Below are 19,603 nucleotides of genomic sequence, written 5' to 3'. Positions count from 1 at the left end.
GCCGGCATCCGTATCACAAAACTAAATTTACTCTATTTAGTTGGAGTCAGACTTTTTCTATGTCCAGTTCTTATATACAGTCAATGGTTCCAACAGACCTTTTATGGAAGTCTATAAGTTTCTTTAAAAAGTAAATTTTATTTCCTTAAAATACATCAATCCATCATCAGTTTAAGTTTGATTTTTTTTTTTTTAGAAATAACTTTAAGAAAATTCTGATTACGCATTTAGACATTTAACTGCAACAATTATTACTTTAAAATGTCCAGAATTGTAGCCAGTGCTGGAAAAAAATCTCTTATAAAACACATCCCATTAAGTATAATTCTGAAGTTGTGGGTGGATGTAAAGATGGATTATTACAGTCAGAACGGAGGCTTTGACAAATCATCATCCTGCAAATCAAAGCAACTCGTCAAATAAAATAGTTTTTTATTTAGAAGTTCCGAGCTCCGCCATTTCAAACACCCACATATTTGCTTCCAAAGATAATCAAATCCTTTAATGGCAGATCGGTTTATGAGAATAAAGTGTTAGCTCAAAGTTGCTGGTTCAAAAGAAGCAGAAATGTGTCCAGAACTCCTGCTGCTCGTGGTTTAACAGGCAGCCAAAATTATACTTGTTCTTTATTTTAAAGTCCTGCGTCAGTTTCCTGCCGGAGCAGCTCTGGCGGCGATGCACCTGTCTGCACGGAGATCACTTGTCAATTACAGTGTGTGGGCAGAGCTGTGATGTGTCTGGCTGAGGCTTTTTTGGATCCCATCACAGATTTGTCCTGAATATCAAAATCTCTGGAGATATTCATACATTTTTCAACACTGTTGCAGTTTCCAGATATAAGCAATTTCTGTTTACGCCTTTGACCAGTAACAACTACCAATGGATGGGTTTGGCGTCCGTTTTTTAAATGTGGAAGGACGTTTCAGAATTTCAGATTAGGGGACCTTGTCAGGAGACCTTGCAGGACTGAAGGAAAGTGAGGATGGAGACGGGAAGGAGAGGAAATCTGAATAAATGCACAGATCCCTCCTCAAGCCCACATGTCAGCGGGGCGAATGAGACTGACAGAATGCAAAAGGAAGGACTTTTTTCCTTTTGACCACTGTGTGACAGTTTCAGTGACGAGGGTGAAGGTGGTAGCTGCAAAAGGGCCCTTGAGAGGGATTAGAAGAGAATGGAGTATTTCAGTCGAAAATGCCCTTTTTGACTCCGAATCTGCCCACGTAGTTTCATGCATACATGACAAATCCGTTTCAGAATGAAGGTAAATTTGTTCAGTTTGGCTACCAGCGTCATGTAGAGTTGACACTAATATTACGACAAACTTTCAGTTGAAATACTTAGGAATGATCTTCATAACTTTAGCCAAAAGTTAAATATATATAGAATGTTGCCTCTCTGGACAAGCCAAAAAGGCCTGCCTTACTTTTTTATTTTTTATTTTCTCGTTATAATGAGATCTGCTATCTTGTTATAACAAGAAAACGACGTTCGTTTTCTTGTTATAACAAGATGATAAAGAACCTCTCTCTCTTTCCCACACGGAGACGCTGAGACTTCTCCTCAGGAGTGCCAAACTCATTCACACGAGGGGCCAAAACCCGAAACACACCTTAGGTCTCGGGCTGAACATTATTAACAATTATTGAACACACTAAAAATACAATTTTTAAAACTTTAAAATAGTAACTTTTTAACATAATTATGAACTAGATTTACCTGCAGTAATGCTAGTGTGAATGCTGTGTGAATTTGGCCGCTGAAGATGCTGAAATTGATAGCTAAAAACGCTAAAGCTGATAGCGGAAAACGCTGAAGTTGATAGCTGAAATCACTGAAGATAGCTAGCTAAAATATTAGCTAAATTCCAAGTTAGCCTAAAAAAATAAAAAATAACTTAAGTTAGTCAAAACAGCTAGCATATTGCTGAAAAAATAAGCCAAAATTAGCCAAAACAGCTAGCATTTATCTAAAATATTAGCTAAACTCCAAAATGGACAAAAAAAACCCCTAAAAAAATCAGAATTAGCCAAAACAGCTAGCATGTAACGAAAATATATAGCTTCAAAATAGCCTAAAAAAAACCGGAAAAAACCTAAACCTGCCAAAACAACTAGCATTTAGCTGAAATATTAGCTAAACTCCAAAATGGACAAGAAATTAAATAGGAAAAAACGCCTACATTAGCCTGAACAGCTAGCATGTAGCTGAAATATTAATTAAACTTTAAAATAGCCTGAAAAAACAAACAAAAAAAAATAGACTGGAGTGTTCTTTTGCCATTTTTGTTGTTAACCACAAAATAAAGAGATTTAAAACAGGTAAAGTCTCTGCGTCTTAGTGTGAGAAAGGGAGAGGGGGACGCTTCAATCTTTGTTCTTGGTCATCTTGTTTTCTCTAGAAACCGAACTTTGTTGTCTCATTATAAGGAGAAAACGATTCTAAAAAAAAAAAAAAAGCCTAGGATGGATCCATGAGGGACTCCGGTCCTCAGTCTGAATGCATTTGAGGAGTACTGACCCTACTGGAAAGACTCTGTTTGATAAATCAATTCCTAAAAATGACTACAAACAGTTATTGCAAAACCTTTTTCTATTGCATAAAACTACAGGAAGTCTGCCAACGTTTGCAGATTTATCAGGAGCTTAAGAATTGTCTATTTATGTGTGTCCATCTTGTGTGTTTGCAGCTACTAGAGGTGCGAATGCAGTCTGAGCTGAACGAAACAGACTCTCCAGATGGCGGCGGCGAGCCAACATCAGCACATCATACCCCTGGTGCCAGCCCTCACACAAGCGGCCCGCCTTCACAGCCTTCCACCAGCAGCAACAACTCTGATGGAGGCAACATGCCCTGCCTCAAGTATGAGAGACACGCTGCCACACAGAAGCACTTTTCATGAACTCGTAAAAGCACAAGTGTTTGTGCACACCCTCATACACATAAAAGTCATGGTTTTTGCCTCGAGCACACTTGCACAAACAAAGTCGGCGCCTGAAGCGTCCGCAGGCAGAAACCTCCTCATCATCCCTCTGCAGCCACTCATGCTAGACCCTCGACAAACATGTGATTCACAGCTGCACCACTTATCATTCTCTCTCGGTCCCATTCATTACTCCTCTTTGTTGCTTTTTGTCTCCTTGTCCGCAGAGTGCGCAGCACTCCTTTGAAGCAGTCTGCAGGTTACCAGGTAGATTTGGTGGTCCAGTTAGTGTGGGTGAGTGGAGAGCCTCCTCAACAGATCACAAGTCTGGCGCTCAATTCCTCCTACGGCCTGTAAGTGCACACATTTACATCTCAGTTAAGGATATATGTTGAGTTTTAAAGGTTTAAATGCCTCAGCAGTCCCAGGAGGTGTTAGAGACACCAATATAAGGGTATTCTAAGGCTTATTAGTCATAATTGGGGCACCAAATGGTTAAAGTTGAGCCGGTTCTGTAAGAAACATTATGAGAAATTCATTGTTTTCAATGTTTTGCTCTTGGGAGCTTCTGTAAAAACACTCAAAGGAGGTGCTTTAAGGTTCTTGCATAACCTTGATTGTACAGCAGTTTGAGGCCCATCGGACCCTTGACAAGTTAAATTGATTAACTATATCTTGAACACCTGAAGCAGAGATTAACATGCAGTAGTAGTACACAAAACAGAGACACGTGCCGGTAACTGAGTTTATTGGAAAACCTTTGTTCCCGTTTGTCCCCATAAAGAAAAAAACCTCAACCCTTTGCTTTCCCAGAGTGGTGTTTGGCAACAGCAACGGTGTGGCAGTCGTGGATTACATCCAAAAGACGGTGGTCCTCAATTTGGGAACGGTCGAGCTTTACGGCTCCAACGACCCCTACCAGAGACAGCCTCGGTCGCCCAGAAAGTCACGACAGCCTTCAGGAGGTAAAGAAACAGAAAAAAGGACGAAACAAGAGAGGGACCTGGCTGCAGACAAGATGGCGCCTGACGTCACTGGCCAGAAGTGGACATTTTAGAATCTACCCTGACCCTATAATCACAAGTGTACAGAATTGGAGAAAAACCTTTGGCAATAATAAGATTCTTAACAAGCTTTATAAACACATTAACAAACATTTTTAATGTGTTTATAGGGTGTTAATAAGGTTTATTAACATACTTAGTTAGATTCATAACATCTAAAGACCATTGTTTACAAAGGCCAAAATATTAAACCGCTTACAAGTTTAACAAATGTATAAACTATCTTTGTCAACATTATATTGAGTGTTTTGCACATTTAAAGTGTTACCAAACGTTTAGAAAGCTTAAAATGAGAAAAAAACATTAATGTTAAAGTCACCAGTTACTAAAAGTTTTTTTTTTGAGCGATTATGGAGTTACTTCCTGTCCTGGATGTTGACGTCTGCAGCCAGGTCCTGTTGTAAAACATGTCAAAGAAACCAAGTCTGACCAAAACGGGAATCTTCACATTTTCGCATACTATCTGCACATTTTTTGCCAGATGCCGTCCCTGACACAACCCTGTTTTTTATCCGGGCTGGGGACCGGCACAGGGAGACCTGACTTTAACCCCCCTATGGCTGCTTGAGCAATACCGTGAAGGGTCTTGCCTGAGGATTCACAATGGAATAATTGTGTCTTTCAGCCGCCAAGTTTGACAAAAGCATAAATATTAAATAAATAGTCATGGGAAAAAAGGAAAGTAACAGTTGTAATTTAAATTAACCTTTAACCTCTTAAGACTCGAGCTAATAAACATGTAGTCATAGTGCTCTAGTTAAGGATAATATGATCTAAAATCTGATTTCCACTCATGTGGATGCCAGATCCTGAGAGGTTAATGCAAAATTTCAGGATTTCTTATTGATTTGAATCTCAAGGAAAGTTGGTTCAAAGTGTCTTTACTTGTCTGATGCAGCATTTTACCAACAGATGATTCTGTTAGAAACTCCTCACTTCTTATGAAGAATATTTAAGGAAGTTAACGTTTAAGCAGCATAGTTGAAAGCACAAGCAAAAACAGAGATCCAGTCAGCAGCTAGTAGAACCCGATTTTTGCCGTTTCCAGCCTCGGTTTGATCATCGGTGATGTCTGCAGTGTGACTCTGATTGGCTGTAATCAAAGCAAACAACTTAAAGTTCCACTCCGATCACCTTTTGATCTATTTTAAAAGCATTTTAATGAGGATTATGCCCTTTTTAGCTTAAAAAAAGTCTAGTTTTCTAGGATTATTTCTGTGGAGCAGAAGTAGTACGAATGAGTTGTTGGGCGGAAATATTGGTGTGGAATAAGCCCATCCGCACTCCCCATCATCTATATCAAGGATGGATAAACTTTTTTCACTCGTGGGCCACATAAGGTTCTAAAACTTAACAGATGAGAATGAAAAACTGTAGAATCTGGATGAAAACATGCTTTTTTATGTAAAAACTCTGGGTTTTGTTCCTGTTTTAGTACCAATTTCACACACATTTAAAAAAATGTTGAGTTTGTTGTGTTGAAATGATCAGAAAAACAGCAATTCTTCCAACACAACATTATTGCAAAATACCTTTCTGCACCTTTACAGTTTATTTGTTGTGCACAATCTAAGTGGAGACACCAAAAACTACAGGGAAATAAAAAACATATAAATCATTTCAGTGTGGTGAGCCAGGTTGAATGGTTTCATGTGACCCCCGATCTATATATTTACACTCTCTCACTAGTTTACAGCCCAGAACATCCACAATCTAAAACTAGAAAAGTCGCATTACCTGCAATAATTCTAGTGTGAATGCTTTTTGTTGAAAGTAGTCACTAAAAATGCTGAAGTTTTTTGCAGAAAATGGTGATGTAATTTATTTTAATTGGTGAAGTGATTTGCTGAAAAAGCAAAAGCCATTTGAAAAATGTTATTTTGCTAAAAGACTCGAAATTTTGTTAAACGACTATGGAAAAGCACTGAAGTTAACTTAAATTTCTGAAAAGTGTGTTGTAAAATTGCTAAAAAATCTCTAATAGATGCCAATTTTGCAAAAAAAAATATTTAGTGTGTTGCTTCAATATGAGCTAAACTCCAAACTAGCCCCAAAAAAACCTTAATAGATGCCAAATTAGCCAAAAAAAAAAAAAAACGTTAAAAACACCAATAACTGCTGCATGTCTTTGTGGTAGCCAGTGAGTGCAGTGAAAACGTCTTTTCAGGATAACAATGAAGCATTAGTTGAATTAATTTTTGGATTAATAAAGAAATTGAAGATTATTATAATTAGTGTATTTCTAGACGTTTTTCAACTACAATATAAAAATCTCTGATTTCTAACAGTTAATATTAAGGTGATTCTCTCCACCTTTTGGGGCGACAAGCAATAAATCTCAATATTTTTTGGATCCTTTTTGTCTCTGTATACTTGACTCATTATCGCTACCGAGGCTCCAGGGTTCAAAACCTCCTGATTGAATCAGTAATTTAAACGTGAGAATGCTGCGACATCTCTGTTGTAGCAGGCTGACATATGACAGAGCGCTCCCACAGCTCAGAGAGTTTACCGCGGCTTTAGGCTTTGATTGACTTTCCTGTAACAAAGTGTCTCTGTCTTCATCTCTGCCTTTCGGTCACACACACTTTCTCAAAGCTTCCTGCCCTTTTAATAGAAGGGCAGTGCATTTCCACATTACCAAAGATGGCAGGATCCTTCCAGCACAGACACACTGCCACCATGTGGCAGACAGCAGAAGTGCAGCTTCACTGAAGACACTGCATCGTCATGACGTGGAGCCCGTAGTTTCTGATGGATGTATTAGTGAGACGTCTGTGTGTAGATGCTGAAAAATGACTTTTTAATTTGATGACAGCTTATGCACAACTGTGCAAAGTAGCTATACCGCAGACATAAAATATTGTGTACTCACAAATGTGTAAATACACACAGAGCATCTGGTGTCGCTGGCTGGTGAGCAGTAGGCTGGCACCTGTCACAGCTTGGCGAGTCTGAGCTATAATCAGGCGTCCAGCTGTGCTTTTGTGCCATCAGGCACTGCTGTCTTCTTTGCCTTTTGCCTCCCAGGACAAAACCATGAACAGTGGTGCACATGCTTTAAAACGGAGAGCAAGTATCCAGAGACAGTGGAGCCAAACATCTAGTACAGGGGAGTCGAACTCAATAACACAGAAACACACCTAAAGAGGATAAACATTTATTGAACATTTTCAAAACTTTCAAACCGTAACTTTTTAACATAATGAACTAGATATACAGCATTATCTGAGATAATGCTAATGTGAATGCTGTAAGCTGAATTTGGCCGCTAAAGATGCTAGAACTGATAGCTGAAGATGCTGAAATTGATAGCTAAAAATGCTAAAGCTGATAATTGAAAACATTGAAGTTGACAGCTGAAATCACTGAAGCTAATAGTTGAAAACACTGAAGCTAAAATATTATCTAAATGCCAAATTAGCGTAAAAAACAAACAAAATAAATTTGGCTAGCATGTACCTGAAAAAAATAGCTAAACTTCAAAATAGCCTAAAAAAAGGATAAAAGCCTAAATTAAACAAAAAATGCTAGTGTGTAAATATTAGCTAAACTCCAAAGCAGCCTTAAAAACAAAATAAAACCTAAATTAGCTAAAGCAGCTAGGGTGTAAATATTAGCAAAGCTCTAAAATTGCCTAAAAACTAGAAAAAAAAAACAAATTATCCGAAACAGCTAGCATTTAGCTGAAACCTTAGCTAAACTACAAAATAGCCTAAAATATCTTACTTATTGGCAAATAGTCCAAAGAGCCAGCAGAATGCCAATTTTTAAAGCCGTAACTTTTTAACATAAGTATCTAATGGAATATAAGCTCATCCAGGAAGTTTTTTTTTTTTTTTTTTAGAAATCAGTGTGGAGGATTTTTTTGTTTGTGTGTGTGTTTAGCATGTTCTTGTGCCATTTTTATGATGATGGATATAAAAATTAAGCACCTAAAATTGCATTTGTGACTATTTCTTTATTGAAATTATTGTGAATCCGGAGCAGACAAAAAAGTGTTGTTAGAAAAAGCTTGTTGCTGTGATGCAGAAGCTACAACAGATGAATAGGTCCATGTACATCAGAGTTCTCAAACTCAATTTAACTCAGGGCCACTGAAAGCAGAGTCTGGGCTGTATGGAGTTCCATTTGTGCCAAAAGTATGTTTTTGCATCTATTGTCTATGTATCTTTAGTCCATTGTTTATATCTACAGAACAAGTTTATTGAACATTTGTTCATGTCTATGTAAGTGATATCTTCTGCATGTTTCTGTGACACAGCAGGAGGCAACGACGCTAGCAACTGTTGCTAAGGACTTTTTTAAAATCACAACTAAATACACAACTATCATCATGCAGAAGATCTTGCTTAGTAGACATTGAACTTTCATATTAAGGCGGGGTTAGTTTGAAACGTCGTGGTTTTACTCGTCTAAACTTGGATCTGGCTCCAAATAGTCCAATATTGCTCACCATTTTTGTTGCTAGGTTAGATAAGGGGCAGTAAGCTAGTGCAAACAGATGGGTGACAGGAAGTGGGGGCGGGGTTGCTCCGTGCAAATGGTCTTGCCCACAACTCAGAAGTGAATTTCTAATGAACTCTTGCCCCTCTGCAGAAACTATGTCCTATAAGGTTTTTTTACATTTTGGCTAAAAACATCAAAATCTTCATTAAAAGACCACTGGGAATGCTTTTAAAATAGATGACATCAAATGTTTTCCATAAATCTCACAAATTTGTAACCGAAATGTTATTTGTTTAGGTCTATGCGATATCAACGAGGGCTCTGCCACTTCAGAGGATCGCTGCAAGTCTCCTACTTCAGGTACTGTAGCAGGTCTTTCGGAAAACAACATTTTTAGATCGACACGCATGAAAAAAAAGAGGCAATGACATGAAACTTTCTTTTGTAGCATCGTTGGCTTATCAAAGTGGAAATTTAGTTTTTTTCCATCCGATTTCCATTTTTTGTTCTAGTTCAATAAGTGTCATTTCTGAAGGAAAATATCATTTTTAGATACATTAGTAATGTAAAACTTTTTTTTTTCATTTTTGAAATTTATTTCTTGAGTAATTTACTAAATCTTTAGGTTATATTGGCTCAAATTTGGATATTTGTAACTTATAATTTTTAGTACTGTAACAGATTTGTGTTACAGATGTGTGGATTTGAATGTATTTTGCTGCATAGCAAATAAAAAATAAAAAAATAACATCCATTTAAGGATTTAAGGTTTTTCATCAAAGTTATATAACGACCGTGTTTCACTTTGGTTCCATGTTGCTGCTGTTTCATCCCATGGTGTTTAGCGAAAGAAAGTCCCAGATTCATCTCATTTGGTGGAACTGAGTATTAGTAAAATGAAAATGAGGAGCCTTTTCAAAAGGTCAGGCTCAAATCAAATCTCAAAGTCCGCTTGCTGCAGGTATGATTGCAGCCTCAACCTTTATGTCTGGCGCCACCAGACTGTAGTCTGGTGCAGATGTCGTTTTTGCATAATTGATGCAATGTGGAGAGATAAGGTGCTTTCCAGCGACAGGAAAAAAATATATCTTCCTTAATAACTCATATAGTGGGAAATGTTTTTTTGTCTTTGTAGGTGAGTGGAAGAAAATAAAGCTTACGGGGAAAAAATTCTAATTGTACGTTCACTGTACTTATATTCCCAATAGTGTTGATGTCAAACACCAATCTACATCAGTTCTACAATGGAGGTGGTAGAGGAGGTAAGGTGATCTGTGTAGTTAGGATAAAAAGCATCGTCCAGATCGGTCCTCTTTATTTTTAGTTAATATTATTCTTATGATTTTGTGTCCCTTTGTGTGTCCCTCACGTTTGTAGTCATGGGAAGAAAAAGACTGGAGATTAAAGAGCCAGTGTAGTTGAAGGTTAGCCTCTGTTCCACACTTTTTGGACTTTTGGTGTTTGTACTTTATCTATTACTTTTTTTCTAAAAACTATTTAAATTTGGTGAAGTGAAAGTTGTTGGAGCAGAGGAAAACCTAAAAGAAGAAAGCAACCGGAGCTAATTAAAAAAAAAACAATTGTAGTTGTCTGATACATAAAATGCATGCTACTTGTATGTAGCATGACTGTCGGATGTGTTCTTGTATGGAATATGCTGTGATATGATTGTCCACAGTTTGGAAAGATGATTCATCTGTCAAACTAAGTCTTTCTCACCTCGAAGACGACACAATCATCTATAAACTGCTACAACTAAATAAAGTTTAAATTAAATGTTAATAAAAATGCAGAATTTATACACTATTAAATCACTTAAATTGCTTTTTGTAGATATATTATATAAGAAAATACCAAAAGTTCATGGAACCTAATTAGTGGTTCAAATAAATGTGAATCTGTTTTTTCATTATTCTGCATTTGTCGGGTCATTTTCATACAAATCCATTCTCAAAATGTAATAGAGAGTAAATAATACATGCAAACCTCATTCTATAACTGAATTAAAGGTCTTCTGCTTTTTACCCGTTTTTTACTCTCATCTAACAGCATAAGGCATTGTGGGAAATAACTTGTATGCTAACAGCCGATCCTTTAGTTTTGACATTTGATGTCTGTCTAACCAGCTTTTTAACAAAATATTTCTTCTACATATTTTTTTACATGGTAGGTGGCATGGCAGGGGTACCACCATGGTTTGGGATGTTTGTGCTGTAATAAATCTGTTGTAATTAAAGTTGTATTTTCATAATATTTTAATGTAAATTGTTGCTGAAATCCCACTAAGATTATTTTAGAAACTTAAGTGAACACAAACTTTTTTTTTAAATGCCTTATGTAAAAAAACTAACTATTATTGCTGCTGGACATACAAAAAATAAATATCTGCTTAAAAGTGTAAGAGTCAACATGACAGAGTAAATAATAAAATGGAATAAAATGTCATAAAACTGAACTTTGTGGTGCAAAAATGACTCATAAATTATGGGAAAAACTTGGTGAAATAAATTGTTAAAATACTACTATCTCAAGACTGGGTTTTAAAATCCTCTGCAGGTTCCTGTCAGAAGATGGAAGGTTTGGGCAAAGATTGTTTAATTTTGGTCATTTATAATATTGAAAAAAAAACGTTAAAGGCTAACCAAACACGACGGTTGGAGGCTGACTCCACTCCCTGCCCAGACTTGAAAAAAAAAAAAAAGCAAAAAAAGGGGTGGGGTTAGGAGAAGTTGTGGGCTAAGCGGAGGAGGTGTGGTTGGGATATGTGATCTATGGTGACAGTAAGTTTAGTTAACTTGGGGTAATTAAGGGATCTTTTTTATATTTTCTCAATAAAAAAATTATTAATAAAATATAAGGTTCAGGAGGCCCAAGCAGACTGCCTCCACATCCCACGGCTCTCTGACAGCTTTCCAAGGGCCGGTTTAGCGAGCAAGCTCTTGGCATCACGAAGTGTCCTCCGCCATTCAGCGTCCTCTGCCACTCGGCGTAGCGGGGCGACCTCAGCCTCTTTCAGGATTGCGTGGCGACCTCAGCCACTCTCAGCGTAGCGGGACGTCCTCAGAAACTCTCGACGTAGCGGGGCGACCTCAGCCACTCTCAGCGTAGCGGAGCGTAGCGGAGCGTCCTCAGCCACTCTCAGCGTAGCGGGGCGTCCTCAGCTACTCTCAGCGTAGCGGAGCGTCCTCAGCTACTCTCAGCGTAGCGGGGCGTCCTCAGCTACTCTCAGCGTAGCGGAGCGTCCTCAGAAACTCTCGACGTAGCGGGGCGACCTCAGCCTCTTTCAGCATAGCGTGGCGACCTCAGCCTCTTTCAGCATAGCGTGGCGACCTCAGCCACTATCGGCATAGCGGGGCGACCTCAGCCTCTTTCAGCGTAGCGTGGCGACCTCAGCCTCTTTCAGCATAGCGGGGCGACCTCAGCCTCTTTCAGCGTAGCGGGGCGACCTCAGCCACTCTCGGCGTAGCGGGGCAACCTCAGCCTCTTTCAGCATAGCGGGGCGACCTCAGCCACTCTCAGCGTAGCGGGGCGACCTCAGCCACTCTCGGCGTAGCGGGGCAACCTCAGCCTCTTTCACAGTAGCGGGACGACCTCAGCCACTCTCAGCGTAGCGGGGCGACCTCAGCCACTCTCGGCATAGCGTGGCGACCTCAGCCACTATCGGCATAGCGGGGCGACCTCAGCCACTCTCAGCGTAGCGGGGCGTCCTCAGCCACTCTCGGCGTAGCGGGGCATCCTCAGCCACTCTCGGCATAGCGGGGCGACCTCCACCACTTTCAGCGTAGTGGGGCGACCTCACCCTCTTTCAGCATAGCTTGGCGACCTCAGCCACTCTCGACGTAGCGGGGCGTCCTCAGCCTCTTTCAGCATACCGTGGCAACCTCAGCCACTCTCGGCATAGCGGGGCGACCTCCACCACTTTCAGCGTAGTGGGGCGACCTCACCCTCTTTCAGGATAGCTTGGCGACCTCAGCCACTCTCAGCGTAGCGGGGCGACTCACCCTCTTTCAGCATAGCTTGGCAACCTCAGCCACTCTCAGCGTAGCGGTGCGATCTCAGCCTCTTTCAGCATAGCGTGGCGACCTCAGCCACTCTTTGGCGCAGCAGGGCGACCTCCGCCACTTTTGGCATAGCGGGGAAACCTCCACCACTCTCGGCGTAGCGGGGCGACCTTCGCGTAGCGTTGCGACCTCCGCCACTCTCGGCGTAGCAGGGCGTCCTTCGCCACTCGGCGTAGCGGGGCGACCTTCGCATAGCTTTGCGACCTCCGCCGCTCTCGGCGTAGCATTGCGACCTCCGCCACTCTCGGCATCACAGGCGTCATTGGCGTAGTGGCTCTACATCCATCTCTCTCGGCGTAGTGAGACGACCTCCACCACTCTCAGTGTTGCACAGGCGTCCCATGCCGCTCTTGGCGTAGCGGATCGACCTCCACCTCTCGGAGTAGCGGGACACCTGCCACTTTCAGCGTCGCAGGTGACCTCTGCAGCTCTTGGCGTCGCAGGTGTCCTTCGCCACTGTCTGCGTCGCAGGCGCCCTCCGCCGCTCCCCGTGTAGCTGGTCGTCCTACGCCACTCAGCGTCGCGGGCGTCCTCTGTCGCTCTCGGCGTCTCAGGCTTCCTCCGTCGCTCTCGGCGTCACAGGCGTTCTCTGTCACTCTCGGTGTCGCGGTGCCACCTCCACCACTCTCGGTGTAACGAGGGCGACTTCCGCCACTATCAGAGTAGCTGGTCGTCCTCCACTACTCGGCGTAGCGGGCTACCTCCGCTCCAATGCTCTCTGCATTAGCTCTGCCACCCTCGGTGTCGCTGGGAGAACTCTAAAGGTCGCGTGGTGGACTTCAACTCTTCAGTCTGTTGAGTGTTCAAAGATGGGCGGGGCTTTTATACTGGAGCTCACAGCATGATGACGTGAAATTTCTGGGACCAGTTGATCGATCACAAAATTCAGCTGTAATACCTCGTTTCAACCTGTAGGGGGGCAGCGCACAAACTGTTTTAACGTCATTTTCGGGAATTAAACAAATTTTTTTTTAACCAACAGACAGCTCATTTAAAGTTACATTTATAGAAGTCAACAGCCAAAAAAACTTGATTCAGTGTTTGGTTACCCTTTAAAGTTTATTAAAATATTGACAAGTTGCAAAACAAAAAGTTTTGAAATGGCTTGAGAGAAATTTTAAACCTCCTTTTAGTTACATCTCCCTAAATGCATTTCGATTGTCTTCTTTTATCACCGTTTATCACCATTTTACCCTGCAGACAGAGAAAACGTCACTTTTCATTCTCTTGAATTTTTCATCCTTTTAAAAAGTTGATTTCAAAGCTATTTCTCAGTTTACATATATAAGCAGTAGCGTCCATCACCTCTTTTTCACCTTTTTCTTCCATCCGTGTGGCACCTTTTTACCTCCATGTTCTTGATGCATGCTCCTTTTTTTGGCATGAAGGTTATGAAGTGGTCCGGATGTGTCTTACGGTCCTCTCTTTCAGCGGCATTGTGCGATCAGAGGCCACCTTCTGTCGTTTGTCACAGCATGCCTCGAAGATGTACGGGATTGTTTCTGTTTTTACATAGTTTTGAAAAGAAAGAACTCTTTGACCCGTGTCTCCTTGTTACTTTCAGTCTGTTTTAGCTTTCGTGCACAGCCCTTGTCCAGTGCTCGCTACCTGGTTCTGCATGGCGCCCTGTGTTTAGCTTAGACATGTTTGTAAAGAGGGATGTTCTCTTTTTTCCAGCAAAGATGTCACGGAAATTAAGCTTGCCTACTGAGCTAAAGCCAGACTTGGGTAAGCCTCGACTTTGTGTCTCCAAATGGTTTTTTTTTCAATCAGTTGCAGTTTTTTTTCCCACTCCCTTTAGCTGGACTCCGCCACATTTCATTAGTCCAGTTTATCCGGTTTGGTCTCAAAATTGGCGAGCTGTGCTTTTGTTCTCTGCGTTTGCATGCTCCTCAAGCAGCACCAATCTGACCGAATCCCAACTGTTGCAGTTTCTGCTCAAATCAGTTTTGGGTTTTTAAATGCAATTCTGTGAGATCAGTGGTGCTAAGACGAATGTGGTACACCTCATTGTGCTTTCTGCGACGTCTGCTGCTTTGCTTTTCTTTTCTCTGTCTGGTTGGTCGTTTGAAATCTATGAAGGCCTTTTCTTTTTTTTTCTAGCAGAATCATTGGCTGGATGGACCATTGATTGGTTTCAGTGCATCTAATTAAAATGTGAAAGTGTCACGAGAGTGGCCTGTGCGGTTGTTCCTGTCTCATTCATATTTTACTACACCTAAGTACCATGTTGCTTATTGCTCTGTTAATCCAACCCTTCAGATGTGATGAATGATGATCTTAAAGGTTACTCTCTTCCATTGTGAGAGGGTTTTTTTTTTGTTTGCGGGTGCTTTACCTCTTTGTTTTCTTGCTACTGTCCTCCTGTCCGTATGCCCGCCGCGGGGTGCCAACCCATTAGACCACCGGGACAACTCCTTCAGCCGCTCGCGCTCCTCCAGCGTCACCAGCATCGACAAGGAAGCTCGGGAGGCCATCAGCTTCTTCCACTTCTGCGAGACATTTGCCCGGAAAGGGGATTCCACTTTGACCCCCTGTCTGTTTGTGGGCACCTCCCTGGGAACTGTTCTGGTCCTGGTGCTCACATTACCACCTGCTGGGGAGCAGCGGCAACTGCAACCGGTTATCATTTCACCTGTAGGTGAGGATCTAAATTTTAAGCCACATACACACCAGGGATCTGACATGCATTGTTGAACATCTGTTTAGTGTTCACACTGGACAAGCAGGGAGGGGCTTCTTCCTCTCATCATTTTCTGCTGTTTTCTAGCTCATGTCTACCACTCACAGTTGGAAGAAGCTTGGTGCAAAATGTTGAATCTCGCAATTTGAGCACAAAACGGAAACGATTTGATCTATTGCTAGCATCCTTGCTATGGTGGACATGGTTTACCATCACGTCATGAGAGTGCCCTTGAGTTTATTTGAAAAACAAACACAGACGTTGTCAAGCTCGTCTGTGTTCACCACATAAACCAAATCTAGATGTAAAAACCAAATCAGTCTCTGATAAGGGTGGTGTATCGATCCGAGTATCAATAGTAACGATACAAAAGTAAAGTATCAATACTAGCGCAATGAGATCAATACTTTCATGGAATGTTTTTTTTCAGTACATGCTGTAAATAGCTTCAATTTGCTTACAAAGTTCATGTAAGCGAAACATCTATCTCTCTGCAGTGTAGCCAGATTGCCCATTTTGAGTAATACCTGCCCAATTTGTGCAGGAAACTGCCCGATCTGGCAACATTGTCTGTTCGTGTAAAGCGCACCCTCTCCTCTCTCACTGCTGCTCACTTCATCAGGAAAGAGTCATTAAAGAGCCACATATTTGCAAAATCTGCAAGATTTTTTTGCTGAATGTAAAAATTTTGGACGCAAAAGCTCAAATCGCGCTGTCACATAGACTTTTTTAGGAAAATGGTTGCTTGATCTTGCATTACTGAGGGTGGTGTGAATGTAGCTTTAGAAGTTTTAACAGCAACTCACAGAATTGTTGCATAATCCTATTTTTCCACCAGAGCTTCATTATAAAAAGATTTTTGTTGATCCTGCCAGGAATGTTGGTGCGGCTGAAGGGAAGTGTTTTACGGATGGCTTTCTTGGATTCCTCTGGCTCTCTGCTGCCCCCTTCCTATGATCCTTGGTACGAACCCAACGTTACCACGGATGGCGAGGAAAAGGTCCCCAAGCGCCGGCCTGTGTCCGTGTCTCCCTCCACCTCCCAGGAACTTAGTGAGAGCCAGTATACTGTGGTGTGCTCAGAAAAACAGGCCAAAGTCATTTCCCTGCCCTCCCAGACGTGCATCTACAAACACAACATCACAGAGACATCCTTCATCTTACGGGCAGATGTGGTGCAGATGAGCCAAGGAGTGTGCGTGGCTTGTTTTTGTGCCAACGGCCACATCAAGACCCTCAGGTGAGCAATGTGTCAGAATGCATAACATTTTAGAGTAAGAACTGCTTTAGCCTTGTCAGAAGGACTTGAAAACCGGATTTTGTGGCTGTTGTTTTAGCGTGAAAGTATCCAAGGATTCAAAGTGGTAAAAGAATTTTTCGCTGAAAATGCTGAAGCTTTTTGCAGAAAATGGTGACGTAATTTACTTTAATTACTGAAGGGATTTGCTGAAAATGCAAAAAATGTTTGCAAAATGTTAAATTTGCTATAAGACTGGAAATTCTGTTATAGAACTATAAAAGAGTGCTGAAGTTGACCTAAATTTCTAAAATAAAACTGCTTAAAAATCCCTAATACATGCCAATTTTGCAAAAAAAAAATTTAGTGTGTTACTTAAATATAAGCTAAACTTCAAATTAGCCCCAAAAAACGTAGTAGATGCCAAATTGGCCAAAAAAGCTAGCTCGTTGATTAAATACTAGCTAAACTTCAAAATAGCCTAAAATTCTTCAGTAAACTAAGTAAGCCAAAAACATTAGCATGGTGCTAAAATATTAGGTAAACTCCAAATTAGCCTAAAAAAACCTCAGTACATACCAAATTAGCCAAAAAAGATAGCACATTGCTTAAATAGTTGATCTCCAAAATAAGCTAAAATTCCTCAGTAAACAAAATTAATCATAAATGTTAGCATGTTGCTAAAATACTAGCTAAGCTCGAAATTAGCATAAAAACCTCAGTAAATTCCAAATTAGCCAAAAAAGCTAGCACATTGCTTAAATACTATGTAATCTCAAAAATTGCCTAAAATTTCTCAGTAAACTAAATTAGCCAAAATTGTTAGCCTGTTGCGAAAATATTAGGTAAACTCAATTTTTTTTGTTAAATTCCTATAGAAGATTAAAACATAACCCATTAATATATTTAAAGGCTTGTTGCTAATCTACTTAAAATTTTGACATTTGACGACTTTCTCATTCATTTCCTACGGAGTATATCTTACTCAATATTTCAAAAACTATAAAGCAAGAAGTACAAGCAGTAATATCCTGAACAAGCTGAATATTTTGATTCCAAGATTGCTGAAAATTGCTGAAAGTGTGATTGAGTTTTGAACTTAAAGGAAAGAGCAGGAGAATCACTACACTGCTAGAAATTGATTGTTGAATGATTGGTTCTCCATCTCTCCTGCTCCAGTTTGCCTGGACTGAGACCACTCATGGATGTAAACTACCTACCGCTGACAGATATGCGAATAGCCAGAACATTCTGCTTCACCAACCTGGGCCAGGCCATGTACCTGTGCTCCCCAACTGAGATCCAGAGGATCACCTACAGTCAGGAAACCTGTGAAAACCTGCAGGTAATTCTGGGAAAGGCCCCACTCTCCAAGAGTATCTGACAATTCCGTGCCTGTACAATAATGTGTAAAACATGCCTCAATTTGGAGCTGTAAACTAAATTGGGAGGAGTTGAAATCCAAAACAAGAAGTGTATAGCAGAGAAATGTTCATTGTGTTGTTTAGGAGATGCTGGGTGAACTTTTTACCCCCGTGGAGACACCAGAGGCACCAAATAGAGGTTTCTTCAAAGGTCTCTTTGGAGGAGGAGCACAATCGCTGGACAGAGAAGAACTTTGTATGACGCAGAATCGGTCTAAAATGTAAAAATACAGATGTTGCAGCTTTACATTCTCTGATATCCATTTTTTTTTCATTGCTCAAGTTGGCGAATTAGCTGCTGGAAAGGCATCTCGAAGTCTGGCCCAGCACATCCCTGGCCCAGGTGGCATCGAGGGCATGAAGGGGGCTGCCTCGGGGGTGGTTGGAGACCTGGCACGGGCCCGGATAGCGCTGGATGAGAGGGGCCAGAAACTGGGGGAACTGGAGGAGAGGACGGCTGCCATGATGGCAAGCGCAGACTCTTTTTCCAAACACGCCCATGAGGTGAGAAACAGCGACTATGTCTCTATTGTAGCTCCAAACACAAAACAAGCTTCAACAGTAACATCAAAGCTGACATATTTGTCTGCCATCATTTTATTGATGGCAGAGACTGACGAAAGTCGGCCATTGATGCTGTAGCACCACTTAAAACAAAAACTGTGAAAATTAAAGCTACAGCACCTGAACAAATGAAGCAATCAAAGCCATGAAGCGCGAATGTAGGAGAGCAGAGAGTAAGTGGAGAAAAGCAAAATTTACTGTACATCAAGACATTTTGAAAGAACAACAAATGATATATATAAAAAAGCTAGAATCCTCCACTTCTCAAACTTAATTATTAAAAAAAAATAGGATTTAATTATTCATTTTGACAGATAGAATGCTGCAGGACATTTACTTTGTGTTGTGTTTGACGACTTAAATTCAACGTATGTAACAGCTTTATTTTGAAATTTGCACTAAAGCTTCCAAATGCATTTTTATATATATATATATATGTATATATTTGTATGTGTGTGTGTGTGTGTGTGTGTGTGTGTGTGTGTGTGTGTGTGTATATATATATATATATATATTGGGGCTGGTATCGATTAAAATAAATTAATAATTTAACCCTTAAAGCACCTAAAACTCAATTTTTGTCTACTTTTGAATTTATTCTGTATTTTCAATTTGAATGACTACCTGCTTGCTTATGTGGTATCATTGTAATCACCACAACCTCACACATTTCACACACTAGATATGAAATCTAGGTGTAATTTTATAAAAACAACTTCGGCTGCCAGGCAGCCCAAAAAAGAAAATCTTCTCTACCAAAAAAGAATTTCTCTCCCTTGTGTATTAGACATTCTGTTTTTTTTCCCAGCTTTTTTTCCCATAAATTTTCTTTATTATGCTTGTGAAAAATAATAAAAGAATTTTGGGGATAAGTTTCATCCAGCTGGATTTCAGGTCTGCTCGGCTGGAATCTACACAGGTGGGGGCGTGTCTGTCTATTCTGAACTGCTCGCCATCTATGACATCGTGAGCGGTACTTTCGCGGCGAACCACAAAGTTTCTGCCGTTTTTACACAACACCGGGACTTGTTATGGTGGAAAATTCCCGTTGGTCCCCATCCTAAAATAAAATATTGGTCAGTGTCCTCATTGTTGGAATTCTCATAGCAGCCTCGTTTCGTTCCGCCCCTCCCCCGCCCTGCCCCCCCATAGCGGGTGTGCTACTGCTGCATTACAGCCGTCAGAATTACGTTAGTTCT

The 19,603-nt window shown here is 40.8% G+C and overlaps 1 protein-coding gene across 5 annotated transcripts in view; it reads left to right on the top strand.

Annotated features, from left to right (window-relative positions):
- Positions 1-19,603, top strand: part of stxbp5a (syntaxin binding protein 5a (tomosyn)) — a 130,833-nt gene that overhangs the window by 109,746 nt on the left and 1,484 nt on the right. The window contains exons 16-26 of one of the 5 annotated variants that reach the window (XM_024290940.2): positions 2,690-2,862; positions 3,151-3,276; positions 3,737-3,888; positions 8,734-8,796; positions 9,645-9,698; positions 14,175-14,225; positions 14,857-15,138; positions 16,056-16,419; positions 17,596-17,761; positions 17,925-18,036; positions 18,124-18,344. In XM_024290940.2, the coding sequence (XP_024146708.1) occupies positions 2,690-2,862; positions 3,151-3,276; positions 3,737-3,888; positions 8,734-8,796; positions 9,645-9,698; positions 14,175-14,225; positions 14,857-15,138; positions 16,056-16,419; positions 17,596-17,761; positions 17,925-18,036; positions 18,124-18,344 (1,764 nt within the window). The remainder of the gene's footprint in view (positions 1-2,689; positions 2,863-3,150; positions 3,277-3,736; positions 3,889-8,733; positions 8,797-9,644; positions 9,699-14,174; positions 14,226-14,856; positions 15,139-16,055; positions 16,420-17,595; positions 17,762-17,924; positions 18,037-18,123; positions 18,345-19,603) is intronic. The other 4 variants (XM_024290942.2, XM_024290941.2, XM_024290944.2 and 1 more) reach the window with 4 other exon arrangements.

Source organism: Oryzias melastigma, linkage group LG24 (genome assembly GCF_002922805.2).
Source record: "Oryzias melastigma strain HK-1 linkage group LG24, ASM292280v2, whole genome shotgun sequence".
Lineage (NCBI taxonomy): Eukaryota > Metazoa > Chordata > Actinopteri > Beloniformes > Adrianichthyidae > Oryzias > Oryzias melastigma.
This window is presented reverse-complemented; position numbering and strand designations above follow the sequence as displayed.